Below are 17,400 nucleotides of genomic sequence, written 5' to 3'. Positions count from 1 at the left end.
CGCTGGTGCACGTATATAGCAATGAGCGCCTCGAAAGAGGTCACCATAATTTACCGAGAGCGCGCAAACACTCATTTAAACTCCAACATCGCTCTGACTATTATCTTGGGGTTAAAGACCCCCGAAGAAAGCGGACAGCAAATGGCAGATACAGTCGGTAGAATGGAGATAGAGCGCAGATCTCGCACAAATGTTCGAGGCATATAGCGGGTAAATCTAACGGAGAACTATAATGGGATTTTGGCTTATCTCGCAGCTCTAAAAGTTTTCTTTGTACGAGAGCACGGAGGAAATAGTGAGTCGAAGCGAGAATTTACGACGGGAGATCGCCCGATGTATGAAGCCACATTAATTACCGCCATGTGTCGAAGACCAACCATACCAGACGTAACCGTCTCTTTCAGCTACGATTATGTCTAGATTGTGTGTGCTCTCTCTCTCTCTCTCTCTCTCTCTCTCTCTCTCTCTCTCTCTCTCTCTCTCTCTCTCTCTCTCTCTCTCTCTCTCTCTCTCTCTCTCTCTCTCTCTCTCTCTCTCTCTCTCTCTCTCTCTCTCTTCATTTTCTCGTATCATAAATCTGTCTCTATCTCTCTTTTTTTTCTCTCTCTCTTTGTTCTTCCTTCGCGCTTCCTCGCCATCTGCTCTATCTTTGTGTTCAGATACCGGAAATTCTAAACACGCCGGCTACGCCGGTACAACTTTCGTCGTGATTGAGAAAGATGGCTTCTGTGCGACACTAGATTCTAGCCACCAGTTCTGATTAATAATTCGTGGTAAGAGAAGGGAAAGCAAGTCCTACGAGGTCCTCGCAGGTTCACTTTACGAGAGTAGTTGCTCGACATCGGGTAACTGTCTTCCGATACATGACCGTGGAAGAACAAAATTCGATCATGTCGTCAGAAACTTCAAATATGCTCGACTAACTTTCCTGCAATTAAGGAGCAGACAGGGTAAATGGTGCAATTTAGGATGGAAACGACGCTGATAACTTCCGCGGACTATGCGCGTTCGGAGTATAACAGAGAGTTGTTTGGTCGACTAAATATTTAGGTCATAATCAGAGAACGTATCGCAAAGAGGAATATGGTTAAAACGTCGTTTAACAATGTCGTGAGGCAAGGGGAATAATGCATCATAAAAAATTCGCGGAATGCAAATTCCTTACACAAGTCCTTCTGCGAATTCATTCGATACGATTGCACGTATCCGTCCATGCTAAACTGAGACACATACAACAAAATATGTAGCTCGGAAAGATCTATCCCGACCAACTTCTATTGCACTCAAGAGTAGCGTTGCATTTTTCCCATCGCTGCCTCACCAATATGGACGAGAGACAGAGAGGAAAGAGAAAAGCGGAAAAACAGTTGCGTTTATCATAAAGCTCGTAAGGTAGAGTAATACAAGGTGAGCGCAAAAGATAAAAACGCAGGAGAATAGCTTACGCATAAGAATAAAGTGCTGTAATGGACGAACGTACGATGTCTCGACTCTACCATAAAGAAAAATACTAGATGGTTGGTTATACATGAGAGCGTCATGCACTCGACGACCAACAAAATGTTTTCGTTATGTAGGATTCATACAAAATATAAAGTCTACTCTAGACGATCTCTAAAAATCACGACATAATTCAGAACACATTTTTCAGAATAATTTTACTTATTATTGTACGCCATGTATAAATGTATGTGATAAATAAAATTCTGTTAATTATATCCTGTAAATTGAGTTTAAGCTTAACAACGATATAAAGATATTCGTAGTTAATAAGACTGGCACTTTACGTGATTCTAATATTTTCATAAATAATAATTTTAAATATATCCACATTCGTCTTCTCTCTCTCTTTTCTATAACGTATAAATTATTCGTATAAGATATTGTTATACACTTTTGTTACACATACGATAAGAATAAATATTTATTTACTCTCCGTAAAGTTATTATTATACGCTTTGCTATGCATATTTTAAAAATAGATACTTCTTTACTCTTTGTTAATGATTTATCAATTATTCAAAGATATACAATCATAATAACTATAAAGTAATCTTACAAATTGTGCATCGTGATGAGAGAATTGCCATTTGTCGTTTACTCAAAAGATTTACAAAATGCACTTTTGGTCGCGAACTAAGTAAATTTATATATTTTAAAAACAACCTGTATAAATGAGGAAGTGGAAATGTATAGTCTCACTGAAACATCATGGACAATATAAAACAATGTTAATGCCAGAAATAGGGAAGCGCAAAATGTGGATTGTAAATGTATACAATATACAGGCGCGCATTGCACTCTTACACGAGAAAAAGAAACTACCAGTGATTCTGATGCTCGAAAGTGGATCTGCTGCTCGGCAGCTGTAACGGCTTACAATGAAAAAAAGAAATATAAGCCGGAAAGATAAGCCGGTTTACCACCGAGCTTATATACACGGTAAAAAGGATGAAACTAATACCTGAAAGACGTAGAAAAATCGAAAATTATCGCTATATAATTACCGTAGAAATAAAATACGAAAAATATGCAATTTTATAATAATAACAATCATAAAAAAATTCATTGTAAAGAAAATTGGTTATAGTTTAAACTCTAATCATTAGTATTATGGTTGATCGTTTCTCTATAAGATTGTAAAAAGCAAGTCAAATTTTTATTTATTCTAATGATAAAGATTTATATTAAAATTAGTCATTTTTCAGATTGCATAATTTTTCAAGGCGAATTTGATTTAAAAAACTATTAGCACATATACTTTCTTTTTTCTCTTTTTGTCTATTTCATAAAAATCAAATTATTAAAGCAAATCGATTAATTATAATAACTAGCATGGTTTTATCGTTAACTGAATATTTATCGATAGTTTACTATCGCATTCTCTCAATAAATATTAGACAATAGATAGAGAACAATGTATGTAAATATAGCCGTGAAAATCATTCGGAAAGGGCGTAGTGCTCCCAGGAAAACGAGACCCGGCTGGCTTGCGCGTCTCTTTCCACTGCGAAGTGGCGCAGTAGAACACTGCGAGTTTGCGCGGTGAAGGTGCATTCACACCACGCAGAGACCGAAAACCGGCCATGCTGGTACATGCGCAATGCTGTATTGATCTTACGGATTGGAGATGCACGTACCAGCATCCAGTGGTCCGGCGGCTGTACATAATGTCATTTCTGTTCGACGTTCTTCCGGTATTTCGCGAGCGAGACGATCCGCGCGAGTAATGAGAGACCAGACCAAAGCCTGACTCGTATCACTTATTGATAAACGCGCGTGAGAGATCGGACGTATTTATCAGAGCATATTATGATAAATAAGGACAGAGGATAAAGGTGCCGTATTCAGAGAAAGCGAGAAATCCGAGAAAAGTGAAGCGCAAGTATGCCATGATAGTTTAGATTATTTTGCGATAAATGTATATAATATTCTTGGCTTAAATAATAAAACATAATAAGTCGGTGAACAAAATTGATAGGCATTATAAAAGTATGAGCCCAACAAGTAATCGTAATAGTTTTCATTTTAGAATATGCTTCCAATTTGTTTTTGATATGAATAATAAATTAATTATAGTAAACTATGACAGAGAAAAGTATAGAAAAATATAAGTTAACTTTATGTTATATATAATACTGTTATATGTATTTTTTTTTTATATTTGTTGACATTTATTTGTGAAAGTAATATATACTTCTCACACACATACAAATTTTCTTATACTCTTCTCTGTAGATGTATTTATACAATATTTAAAACTTATTAAAATATATATAAAATAAATAAAAATATAGTCCATAAAAATAATTTGCATTATTAATATAATAATCAAAACAAATCATTGAACTATCACAAATACAGGACAAAAATTATTACAAACTTTTAAATTTGTTGTCAAAAACTTTAACGGAATCTTTTTAAAAAAAAACTTTAACTGTTCAAAAACTCTAATTTAAACTAAGATTTTAAGAAAGAAGTTTAATAATGAAACATATTTCTCGTACAAATTTTAATACGAGGAGACGATCACTTAACGCAACAGGTTTGTAATTCTATGACTAATAACTCGCAAAGCTCAGTAAGACTATCGATACATATAAATATTAGTGATATATAAATTAAATTGAAAGCTTTCAACCGACAACGAAAAGTATGAAAACTAATTTAATAAAAAATCATATAATGCCAAGTATAAAATAATCCTGATCGCGAAAATTTTCATTTGATATTTATTTTTTCGATAACAAATAGAAAATTATTTTACGTAAATATATAGACAGATTTTATATATAAAGAACACTGTTTTAAGTATTACACCAGAACAAATTAATATAAAATTTTATGCAAAATCTTCTAAATAACGTAATAAAAATCAGTATCTTAATAAAATTATTATGTATATGCACCCACCTCATATGTATATTATTTTTTAAATTAAAATAGAAAAACTGATATATAATCTTCTTAAATAATAACATTCACACAAATATCTCATAAATTCATGTACGAAATATGCGGGAATATTAATAAACATGAAATAAACTAATGTTGTTTTATTAATGTTTCTGTGCAGGATGATTTTGATGATCTCTGTCTAATCACACGTTAGCAAAAAAAAAATGATATTCCCTTTAATAATCATGATCCTTTCGGTGGGGATCTGCTATAGCAATCCAGATGCTAAAAGACTTTACGATGATCTACTCTCAAATTACAATCGGCTCATTCGACCTGTATCCAACAATACCGACACTATTATTGTAAAACTAGGTCTCCGTCTTTCGCAGCTGATAGATCTCGTACGTGATGTACACATATTTCTATCACGATCAAATATACTTTGATCATTATTAAAAATTATATGCAATTAAATATATAACAACATTAATTTATTTATTTCGCTACATCTCTCCTTAATGAAATTCATTCATAATATTTGCAGAATTTAAAAGATCAAATCTTAACGACGAATGTCTGGTTGGAACATGTAAGTTTTGAATTATAGACGAAAAAATTTAGCCAATTTTTAATTGCTATCTGGCCTGCAAATCAAAGAACAGATTATAATTGTAGCAAATTAATATTTTCAGGAATGGCAAGACCATAAATTCCAGTGGGATCCTTCGGAATACGGGGGTGTCACTGAACTCTACGTGCCTAGTGAACATATATGGCTACCCGACATTGTTCTTTATAACAAGTACATGATGCTGTGTTTCACCTTTCTTACGATTATCGTAACTGGAAACTAACTACGCATGAATTTCTTGCGAAATACATTTCTAGCTTTTATTGATTCTTTATTCAGAAATTATCCAATGTAAAAATTTATTAGCTTATCAACTTGAAATAATGAGTTTACGTTTATTGATTTTTTTCACTCAGAAATTATATAGTGTATTATATTTTTACATGAAAAAATTTATAAGCTTTTCAACTTGAAATAACGAGTCTACTTTCAGCGCGGACGGAGAATACGGTGTGACAACAATGACTAAGGCTGTTTTGCATTACACCGGCAAAGTTCTTTGGACACCTCCCGCAATTTTCAAATCTTCCTGCGAGATAGATGTTAGATACTTTCCCTTCGACCAGCAAACCTGTTTCATGAAATTCGGTTCATGGACATATGATGGCTTTCAAGTGAGTAAATCTATTAAAAAATACAATTACACTTATAAATATAAAGAGATAAATATAAAAGATTCTAGATATATGCATAATTATTGTCCGTTATATATTTCTTTTATTTATTTATACTTTGTAAGAATATTGAACGCAGAATCTCTCTAATTTATTTTCTATTTATGATCATCCAAAATATATTTTCTTCAGATCGACTTGAAGCATATTAATCAAGATGTAGGCGACCAAGTCAAAGTAGGTATCGATTTACGCGAATATTATCCAAGCGTGGAATGGGACATATTAGGTGTCCCTGCGGAACGTCACAAGAAATATTATCCTTGTTGTCTCGAACCGTATCCCGATATCTTCTTCAACATAACTTTACGTCGTAGAACATTGTTCTATACGGTGAATCTCATAGTGCCATGCGTCAGTATCTCTTATCTATCGGTGTTGGCTTTCTATTTACCGGCCGATTCCGGCGAGAAGATCGCGCTCTGCATTAATATCCTACTATCTCAGACTATGTTTTTCCTACTGATATCCGAGATCATACCATCCACGTCTCTAGCACTGCCATTGCTTGGCAAGTATTTACTTTTCACCATGATCCTGGTCGGTTTGTCCGTCGTGATCACGATCATTATCTTAAACGTGCATTACCGAAAACCGAGCACTCACAAAATGGCACCTTGGGTAAGAAAAATTTTCATTCGAAAATTGCCGAAACTACTTCTGATGAGAGTGCCCGACGATATTCTCAGTGATCTCGCCGCACACAAGATACACGGAAGAGGAAGATCCGGAAAGAAGAGTAAATTCAATGCCGCTATTGCAGCGGCAGCGCAATCGTCATCGATAATATCTTCACCAGATTCTGCCCGCCATCAACGAATCGATGGTATGACTTTTATTTTTTTCATTTAAAATAATTGACTTTATAAATAAAGAATTTAAATTTTTTAATTTCTTTAAATTGGTAAACTGTTAATTTAAAATATTTGCTAAAATAACAAGTAAAATTATCAGATTCTATCTTATTTTTAGAAATTTTTTTCTAATTAAATTTTTCGTTAACTATTCTTTAATAATTTTCATAATTTGCAATGCAACATGGCGTAGAAAAAAGATAACTTTTTATAAATATTATTTTTTTCACAAATTTACATGTGCCAATTTTCGATTCACCAGTTTATATTATTTTTCCCATTTCAACTAATGTTCTATAATATTCTCTATTACTTTTCTCTATATTGCGCATTCCATATATATCTAATATATTAGAATTAACATTCCGTAATACATTGAATGGAATATATCATTAAACGATACATTTTTGATATAATAAAATGTTTTAGGTTGTAACGGTTTACATAGGACAACTGCCCATAATCGATTTTTAGTCGGTAGTTTAGGATATAATGGGCTTCCAACAGTTATGTCCGGTCTCGATGAATCATTAAGTGATGTAACGCCAAGAAAAAAATATCCTTTTGAATTGGAAAAAGCTTTACATAATGTCATGTTCATTCAGCATCATATACAACGCCAGGACGAATTCAACGCGGTAAACATTTTTTAACATCAATTAACATATTACAAAAAATATTTAAATATATCTAAAAAAGCATATTAAATATTGCTGTTGCTTTTGAAGATATGAAATTATTAAAAATAAACATGCATAATTTAAAAAAAAAAAAAACAGCTATGACAGAGGAGAAAAAATTCGTTAAAGATTATTCGTATAAAACATAAAGATAATGGAATCTTTTTAGAAAAATATTCAAATGTAATCTTTTAAATGCCTTATTCTGTATATTAATTACTATGTTCTACGTTGTACTATCATAGGAAGATCAAGATTGGGGTTTCGTCGCAATGGTTCTCGATCGTCTCTTCCTATGGATCTTTACAATAGCCTCCATAGTTGGAACTTTTACAATTCTATGTGAAGCACCGGCACTTTACGACGATACAAAGCCGATCGACACGAAATACTCCTCAGTTGCTCAACAACAATTCTTCCCACCCGATCAAGAAACTACTTTACTGGAAACTATCGGGTAGACATTTATAGAATGATGTAATTCTATTTGCTAATATATTATCAATATAAAGGGAAGCAGCGAACAGTCTTTCCGAATAGAGCAAAGTTACACACACATTACTATTATATTTAAAGATTTGATTATATCTAGATAAATTATGGTTTCGATGATATTTCTAAACTTTATGCTATATATATGCACAACTCCAATGTTATCACAATTCTATTGTAGAAATTGACCTAAAAATATGAATGTGATTTAATTAATTTGGCAAGAAAGACGATTCGCTGGCTTACCGTATAACTGACAATTACAACACTTATTACTATATGCGTAAATAAAAAAATGCGCGACTCGTTCTTTGATAATAACGACTATTGATGTTCGCGATATTTGCAAAAAAGACTTTACTATAGATATCATTTGTAAAATTTTTGGTAACGTTGATTACAGAGTCGAGGTATAACGGTGGTATTTCATTCGCACACCAAAATCTACCTGTATATAGGACAAGTTTCATGCTCCAATTAATATCTTCCCGAAGAGCAATCGATTCATATATATGTAGCGTAGTTTTTCGACAAATTATAAACAAAACTTTTTTCATTACATACAAGAACATATATATACTCGAGTTTGTTCGATATACTGTATGCATTAGAAACAAAAATAAAAATTAAAAAATCAAAAAGTAAAGGATAAGTCTTTTTTCTTAATTATATATAATAAAGATATATTTTTTTAATACACCTATTCCTAAAATATACCAACCTATCTTAAAAGGTAAATTTAACTATGTTAAATTCACCTACGAGGTATGGACAAATTTAATTATATATATATATATATATATATATATATATATATATATATATATATATATATATGTTCGGGCACACATTCTTAACTAAATATATATATTTTATTATACCATACATATACAAAAATTGTATGGTAAAATACTTACAGAATACTTAAAAACTACAGAATTACAAAAAGATATATGTATTAAACATTTCTAGTTATGTTTTCATTGAATATAAACAATGTAAGGAACAAAATCTCATGAATATTATTAATGCAAAGTTGAAAACATGAGTGAATGTCGGAAATAATTGAAAAATATGATATGATTGTCGATATAAATGTGGCATGTATCAAAAGTATGTACGGCGTACATCAGAGAATAATTAAAATTTATCGAAATGTCATAATAATGCGCGTGTGTATATATAAAAAAAATTGTATGTGATGTGTAATAGATAAAATATAAGAAACAAGAGTAAAGAACGAGAGTCAGATTCAGTTTTTTTCTATATGAGAACAAACAGATCGAGTCTTTTCGATAATAATAAAGAGCAGATTTTCCAGTTATTACTGGCCTTAATCCCCCCCCCCCTCCCTTCTATATTAAATATAAATTTATATATATGAAGTAGTTAACAAGAAAACCTGTATTTTTAAAATTAGTATTCAAATTAGTTCATCGCATTGTTTGACATACAGACGACTTTTGTCTCTTGTATAATTTTACACAATAAAAATCAAATTACCGTTCCTGAATGAAAATGTTATTTTGGAAAGTAATTTATGTCATGACCGTCGTTCTACGTGTGAAAATAATAAAGTCTCGAGAAAACACATATGAAGCTCAAAAGAATATCGCGATTTTCACGTATCAGCCATAACAGATTTTCTCGGCCATAAAGGATGTCCATAAACCAGGAGTAGGAAAATGTGCAGAAAGGAAAAGCTATCGGGTTGCGCGAATCAGGCACTAGCCTAATTATTTCTATTTCTCCAATAGCCCAACAATCATGATACACGTTACACGAACATCGCGCGATGTTTTTACATCTTTCACAGAATAAATGATGTAAACTAAAGACCACTTATAATTCCAATAACCCTACACCACCCTACATACTTATTCCTTAAACTTCAAAAAACATTCGCCTAAGATAGTGCATTCAAACATAAAGTTTATTAATTTCTCTATGATTATAACAACTTTATTTGCCGTTGGTTGGTAATTATTTGATTAATTGTAAGTATAAACTTGTGACAATCCTTGACGCGAAGATAGCGAAAACAGTATATAAGAAGACAATCCACTTCTTATAAATGTAAACTGTAGTTCATAAATATATATAAAGCAATATATCTTAATTAACATAACATTGTTTATTTACTATTCAACTACTTTCATTCGGTATTCATAGAATATTATTGGAATAATCTTTGAAACGTTTAGCAAGCGCTTTTCTAATCTCGGTCGAGAGGCCGAAATGGAATGGAATTTTTGAATGACAATAAATATTAAAATAAGAATTAAAATAAATTGCAAATAATAGAAAATATGTGTATATTGTTTTATTTGTACAAAAATTAAACTGTAAGCCTGGTAATCAATCGTTATGTAACATCTGAAGTCTAGTGAAAACCAAAGAATTAAGACTTCATAAAAGTTATTGAAAATAATCTAACTTTATTCTTTGATATTTCATTAATTGATCTTATAACAGCGGCTGGAAGAGACTTTGCAACCGGAGGAATGACATATATGTTAGGCCCCTTAGAAAATACTGTTGTTATCCTGAACTCGTTAACTCGAAATGCGATTCTTTCAAAAGGATATTGATTTGCTTATTTCCGATCGCAGAATACGCACAGAGTCGCGCACATTCGAAAATAAATCAAGCATTAGATTCCGAATAAAAATGGACGCTTTGTTGCGTTAATTTATTAGTTATTATTTCAGAAATATCATGCAAAGTGTAGTACATCGGTTTTTATTATGTCAATCAATCTCGTCTTAATTAGAAAATAAATTGACTATTAAATTCCGAACAACTGCTCCGTCGTATCAATTAATTACTCTAAAATACGAAACTGTAATGAAATCATCCATCTTTCTAAGCATGATTTTAATGATAGGAAGATGTTATTTTATATCATAGATTTCTCTATAGTACTAATATTTTCAATCTTAATAAATATATATTATTAGAAATAAGTTTGTGGAATAATAAAATGACAGATTTATAATATCTTCATACTATTTCGAGATAGGAAGAGAAGAATATAGCAAAAATATATTATTGCCCTTGCATTTAGAATGAAAATAGGAAAAATATAAAAAAAAGTTAATGTGCGAAACAAAAGAGAAGACTGATGATCACTTTTTTTTAATATAACTATAATTAGTAAATAAGTGAGATATATCGAAAAAATTTAAAACATAGAATGCACATAAAAAGATTAGTTTTACGAGTAAACCTAAACAGGAGGATTTTGCTAATAAAAAAGTGAAAGAAAAAAGAGGACACGAAAAATTTCGAAGAAAATGTGGAGAGACCAATCTGTTAAAATAAGATGAAATTTAATTTTCCAATGTCACATTCGAATATCTTTGAATCATATTTTGAATCTTCCAATACAATTGAACGACATCATCTCTCAATAGTTTGAATAATTTAAGCCAAAGAAAGAACATCGAGATATTAGTTCATTCAAGAATCCTCTTAATTTCTACAAATTTTTTTCTTAATCAAACTTGGGATAGAATGAAAAACATCGGATTGTAACACCGCAAAACACGAAACTTCTTTAAAAAGTTCTGTTGCCCTGGTGCTTATCAGTTTTATCTTGATAGCAATGCCTATGCATCCGTAAATAATAATTTTCTAATGAACTCAAACATGTAACTTATACACACACGCGCGCGCGCGCGCGCATATATATATATATATGCGCTCTTAACATACTATATTATACTTTTTTATAATAGAAGAAGTTCGCAAATCCCATTTTATCTCGTACGCAAAAATATATATCTTGTTTACAATACATTTATAATTTATATTCTCATATATGCCTGTATAATATATACTCAGATAAATTTGTGAAAACACGCTTAAATATGCGTTTGCGTTTTAGCTTATCAGTTTTCATCAGAAAGAGAAACATATTTTTTACACTTACCGTAAATCTTATCATCTATTCTTCACGAAGATCATATTTCTCACATAGTACAAAAATAAAAATATACGACAGTATTATATCATTTTAGACACCAGACATATATAAGACAACTTTCGTTGTTCATGCTTATAATTATATTAAATTAAATAAACTAAATTAATTAAACTTTATTTGTTAAGCAAATGAAGAATTATATATATATATATATATATATATATATATTTTTTTTTTTTTTTTTTTTTTTTTTTTTTTTTTTTTTTTAAGAAAATTCTTCTTATAGAAAACTAATTTATATATTTCTTTTTAGCATGAAGCAACAAAAGTATCCCAAAGAATTCAAGTGTCCAAAATTCTAGTAATAAAATCACACATGATTCTTAGTTCATTCTGAAAATCTTTCTAAGGAATACAAAAAAATATTTCTATATAATATATTAGATCGTTATATATTCAAGTAATATTCAAAATACAATTTTATCCTCTATTTATGATTTCATAATAATCAAAAATTAATTATTTATAAATTTAAAAAATATTAATTTTATAACATCTTTATAATTAAATTAAGAATTTTATAATTAAAATTATTAACTTTATTGACGGCAAAAAAAATATCATATAAGCTTTTTTCGCATATAAATAAAAATATATTTTGTTTTTATGTAAAATGTCTGCAATTCTCTCCAATATTCTCTTTTTTTAATTTATTTACTTTTTTTATCACTTTTTACATATATTAACGGTCTAATATATTTTATAGAAAATTATGATTTGGAATCATTGTTACTTTCATCTTTCATATCTTCAATCCACAATTCGCTCTTGTCTGTATCTACAATCGACGCGACACGCTGCGTCAATCAAACCTAATCTAACCTGATCTTGAGAAATTATCATCTTTTCCATATCGCAATGCAACAACTTTCAAGTATGAAGAATTGTATATAATATAACATAACTTACGTTCTCAGCAATCCTTCTTTTTTGTTGCTTTTAATGTGTAATAAGCGAAGAATATCGAGTAATTTCTTATGGAACTGTATAACATTCTAATACGCAGAAAGCTGGAGTCTATGTATGCACACATGTAATCTTGCAATCAACCTTTCCATGTACCAATATAATTTTTGCAATTGGGACAAAAGTGATGAACACTCATGAAAGCGCTCATACAATATGGCAGGCATGAACAGAGACAACATCTGAAACGAGAGATCATCAAAACCTATAGTTATTTATAAAAACAAAATTTATCAATGACTGAGATTTATCATTTATAATATAATAAAGTTGAGTTATACAAGAAATCAGACAACACTTCATAAATAAACGTTTTTTCACATATAACATAAAATTCTATTTTGCAGGAAATACGTATTACATGTATTATTATCTTAAAAATGATAATCTATATTTTGGTAGCTAATAAAAACAGATTTAATTTTCTATAAAATTCGATAAACAATCATCAAAAAGTGATAAATAAAAAAAATTAGTAAATATACATTTCTTGATAATAAAAAAAAAAAAATTTATTAGATAATCGAGATAAAAGGCACGAATTAATAAAATAAAACAAAATATAATAATAGAACATCACTCACCCAAGTAAGCAGAGTACAATACAACAAATGTGAGCACTGGGCTGATGATCCGATATTGTGGTAGTTTTGATATCGGTGTGACACGACGGGCAGGACATTTTCACAGAGTGCGGTCCTAGAGTGTACGTTACATGATGAACAACGCGTACATCCGGCTGTGGCACAGAATTCGGCTCTGCCGAATTAAAGGGTTGTGATTGACTCGAGCCTGGGTATACGGAAGGCGTTGGCATCGTCGTTTGATTTGGTGGATGAGTGTCTAAAATTGTATTATACACATAATTTATTCTACACGTGCATTTTTTTTTTATTACCGAAAAAAGTATATTTTCAAGTTTAAAAAAGCATAAATATATATCACCAATCCTCAAAAAAAATTGTCTTAAGAACAAAAGCTCGCGAAAAATTACGCACGATAACTTCTTTATACAAAGCTTCATTTTCAAAAAAATTTATTTTAGAAATATAGTAAAAGAAAATATAACATATGTAAAATAATATAATACATAAAAAAATAATTTTAAAAAAAATATATATACTTACACATTTTTAAACCTAATTATAATTCCTGATTTTTTTTAAATATTTTTTAGAATATATTACACACACACACATACATGGCATTGGCATTGATATTGGCGCAGTTCCCAGTGGATATGATGTAGAACCAACTGGAGAGTGTAAAGGTGCTCTTCCTGTATTAGCTATGGCTTCCTCGTAAGACGGTGGAGCTGTTGGCAGAGGAGCTGAGGGTTGAGCACTAAAGCCTATGTTCTTCTCCATCTTTTTTCCTGTAAAATAGAAAAGTTTGAACTAACAATTATATTATACATTTATATATGTATATGTATATTTGTGTGTATAAAAACTATCTTCCAAATTAAATTTCTTTAAAATTCTAAAATTTTTTAAATATATTCTCTTTCGTGTAAATATAATAATAGTTTTGCGTAAATGTAATCGTGTGAAGCCAATATTTTTATATTTATATAATTAATGTAAATAATAATGTCTACTTAATTTTTTTAAATTAATATACCAATCGTTATGCAAATTAGAATTTTACTTTTATAATATAAGCAATAAGTAATATAGTAAGTATTTTTATATGTGATGAGATTTTAAATATTTATATAGATGAGTAAATAACTTTATAATTTTACCATTAGTTTTCGTGTCTATAGAAAATAAAAAAATTAAAGAATATTCATTTGATATTTTTTTAAGCATATAAAAAGACGCGCAAAATTCGTATTGAAGAATGTCTAATTTTACATATTTCTTTTGTTTTTGACAGCTTATTTGTTTTCACATTCCATTAAAATGCCACGCAAGCGAATACATTCAAATTTGTTTTGATTTCACAAAAAATTAAACGCCCGATTATCAAGTGTCGAATAATAATTCTGTCGAGTAATAATTCTCTATAATATATATGATCGGAATATTTCTTGTTTTTGCTTGCATATAAAATTGATAGTAATATAATAGTTTTTTTTTCCCTCCCAGAAAACTAATAAAAATACGGAAGATAATGCGCATTTCGCGAGCAGTATTTCAATTTTATTCATGTACATACTTCACGCAAGTAATACATGTAATAACGCGATATTTGATCGATCGTGTAATTTACAATGTATGCTTATAATTACTGCAATTACGTTATTATCGTATCAGATTGGAAAGATTTATGAGCCTTTACTAATAAATGTTTTTGTGCAAATTAATGTGATGTTAAATATCACAAAAGTAATATTTTTATTTTTTAATTTTATCTCATCTAATAAAAAATTAACAAAAAGCATATGAAATTTTAAGATCTTAAGATGAACAGTTGTACGGCACGGAACAGTATAAAAAGCTTGCAATACATTTAAATGTAAATAATGGACGAGCGCACACACATGTGTGATCGAGCACAAATAGAAAGTTGAACGGATGTTAAGTAATGCAGACATGATATATATTTAGCAGAGCTGTACACACACACACACACACACACACACACACACACACACACACACACACACACACATATATATATATATATATATATATATATATATATATAATAGAAAGCTGTACTTGTTGGAATCCCGAGCATCGTAATCTCAAATACTTCGTAATACTTCAGATGAATTATATATTCTATAATATTTTCAATGTGTGTGTGTGTGTGTATGTGTAATAGTACATTATTTGAACGTAAGCACGGATACATTTACGTTCTGCTGCGCTTGAATAAATATGTAATCTATCATAAAGATATGATATGATAGTCGATTAAAGATTAAAATATATAAAAGGTATTTTTGGAGGAGGGAGAAAACAGGAGATATTTTGCAATTTTATTTTTGTCTTTTCAACAATTTTGATTTAGATTGATTGGTCAAAATAAATAGTAATATTTTAGTAACTCGGTATCAAAATAATTCACTAATAATTAATACGTATTATTAAATTAAACAATATTAATGGAAATTGTCGATTATAGTATATATTCGTGCGCAAGTTTTCCAAAATAATTATCTCACAAAAAAATTATCTTACAAAAAAGATAATTTCTTTTCCTGGTGAAATTCATAATTTCGACTAGCAAAAGAAAAATTATTTAAATTATCGAGAGAGAGAGAGAGAGAGAGAGAGAAACGTAATTATACAATATTTTTATTATAAAAAACGGATAACACCGAAACATTTGAAAAGAATCAAAATAAAGAAAAAAAAAGGGATTTGACAAGCTCATGTGTTTGTAATTCACAATAGATTCAAATAATATGAACTAAGATACACACACAAGCTTATCATGGGACTTGCTACGTGAATAAATTTTTCCTTTCTAATATTTCCGTGTTGTAATTTCCCCGGAGCGTCTTCCATTACATGCTCGCTTCCGATTAAATAGCAATTAACAGCAAATTTATTTATTAATATAAAAAAAAATAACACAAATATTTTCTCTATTTTAAAATAATATATATAATTCATAAAATAAAATCTCATATATCATTCAATTTACATAAATAATTTCGCGCTTTCCAGAAATATTGTATTTTGAATTATTTGTGCGTTATTGGTATTAACAAGATATTCTCCTCTTCGCTATGTACAAAATTATAACAATTTAAAATTAAAATTCGTACTTTTTATTATTTATATTTGCCCACAGCATTTCTTATATACTTTCTATGCGATTGTGAAACAAATGGCTTCTGAAAATGCAAATATTGCAAAATGAATCATTTGTACTTTTCACATAAAATGTGATTAAAATGTATCATAAAAATGTAATTAATATATCATGTAAATTAATATTACCGTAAAAATTAAATAATTTTTAATAATATTAAAGAAAATTTTATATATTTTTTAACATATTTATCCATTTTTCTAACAACTTTTTATTTATACATATTTATATGCAATATGTGAATAATTTAATTCGCAAAATAAATTAGCCAAACAAGATAATTGATCTTAATCTGTTCCAGAAAAAATCTGCATAATATACGAATATATAAATGTTCATTAGATGATTCACAATATATCTGATACACAATTTTTTTCATATTTGTATAGTATGATTCAAGCAGCAATTAACATAAACATAAAACGTGTTTGCATGTTAATTGAATATTATGGTTTTGCGGACAAGTAAAAAAAGATAAGAGAAAGAAAGAAGATATAATTATGACGACACTCGCTTTGGACGATAAATAAAGGAAAAAAATGCACAATATATGCACTCCAATACAACATACTCACCGTACGTCTCGCGGACTTTCCGAATTAAACAACTGTCCACGTAGTATAACTACCGACTGATTAGGTTAACGTCCGTTGCTCGATTTGGCGATGTAAAACGCGGCAGAGCAGGGGCCGTCGTGTGACGAAACACGATTCACGCGTGTTCACGCGACACAAGAGAACTGTCACAAGATATATTACCGTACGACTTGTCATCCATCATCACTCGTGAATCTTCCTCGTTTGCGAAAGACGCGAGCGAAAGGAAAACGCGCGAAACGACGATGTCAAAAGAAACAAAAAAAAATCAAAAAAGGAACACCTTCACGTCTTATCTTCTAAACGACTGTGACGTGACTGTGACGAGACCACGAGACTGCCCT

At 30.0% G+C, this 17,400-nt stretch overlaps 3 protein-coding genes across 4 annotated transcripts in view; 1 reads left to right on the top strand and 2 right to left on the bottom strand.

The window, feature by feature from the left end:
- Positions 1-12,709, bottom strand: part of Nachralpha1 (nicotinic acetylcholine receptor alpha1) — a 257,913-nt gene extending 245,204 nt beyond the window's left edge. Inside the window, exon 1 of the mRNA XM_070316415.1 lies at positions 12,630-12,709. The gene's annotated coding sequence lies outside the window, so the exon portion shown is untranslated. The remainder of the gene's footprint in view (positions 1-12,629) is intronic.
- On the top strand, positions 3,158-8,362 carry Nachralpha2 (nicotinic acetylcholine receptor alpha2). Of its 2 annotated transcripts, none has more exons than XM_070316389.1 (9): positions 3,158-3,385; positions 4,577-4,802; positions 4,946-4,990; positions 5,094-5,203; positions 5,466-5,646; positions 5,839-6,532; positions 6,990-7,198; positions 7,486-7,697; positions 8,136-8,362. In XM_070316389.1, exons 2-9 carry the CDS (start codon positions 4,623-4,625, stop codon positions 8,146-8,148), a joined length of 1,644 nt encoding a protein of 547 aa, XP_070172490.1. In that variant the 5' UTR covers positions 3,158-3,385; positions 4,577-4,622; the 3' UTR covers positions 8,149-8,362. The 2 variants fall into 2 exon arrangements, with proteins under 2 accessions (XP_070172490.1, XP_070172498.1); XM_070316397.1 differs by having other exon boundaries at positions 7,486-7,717.
- Positions 12,045-17,376, bottom strand: LOC138945160 (lipopolysaccharide-induced tumor necrosis factor-alpha factor homolog). The gene is made up of 4 exons (XM_070316455.1): positions 17,036-17,376; positions 13,888-14,061; positions 13,271-13,529; positions 12,045-12,868 (listed from the first exon to the last, which is right to left on the bottom strand). The coding sequence occupies exons 2-4, from the start codon at positions 14,051-14,053 to the stop codon at positions 12,766-12,768; spliced, it is 528 nt and encodes a 175-aa protein (XP_070172556.1). The 5' UTR covers positions 14,054-14,061; positions 17,036-17,376; the 3' UTR covers positions 12,045-12,765.
- Positions 17,377-17,400: the final 24 nt, after the last annotated feature.

This window comes from Polyergus mexicanus, unplaced genomic scaffold, assembly GCF_030449975.1.
Source record: "Polyergus mexicanus isolate NDT 795.1 unplaced genomic scaffold, iyPolMexi1.0 SCAF_1, whole genome shotgun sequence".
Lineage (NCBI taxonomy): Eukaryota > Metazoa > Arthropoda > Insecta > Hymenoptera > Formicidae > Polyergus > Polyergus mexicanus.
Note: the sequence above shows the minus strand (reverse complement) of the source record. Positions and strands in the feature narration are given on the sequence as shown.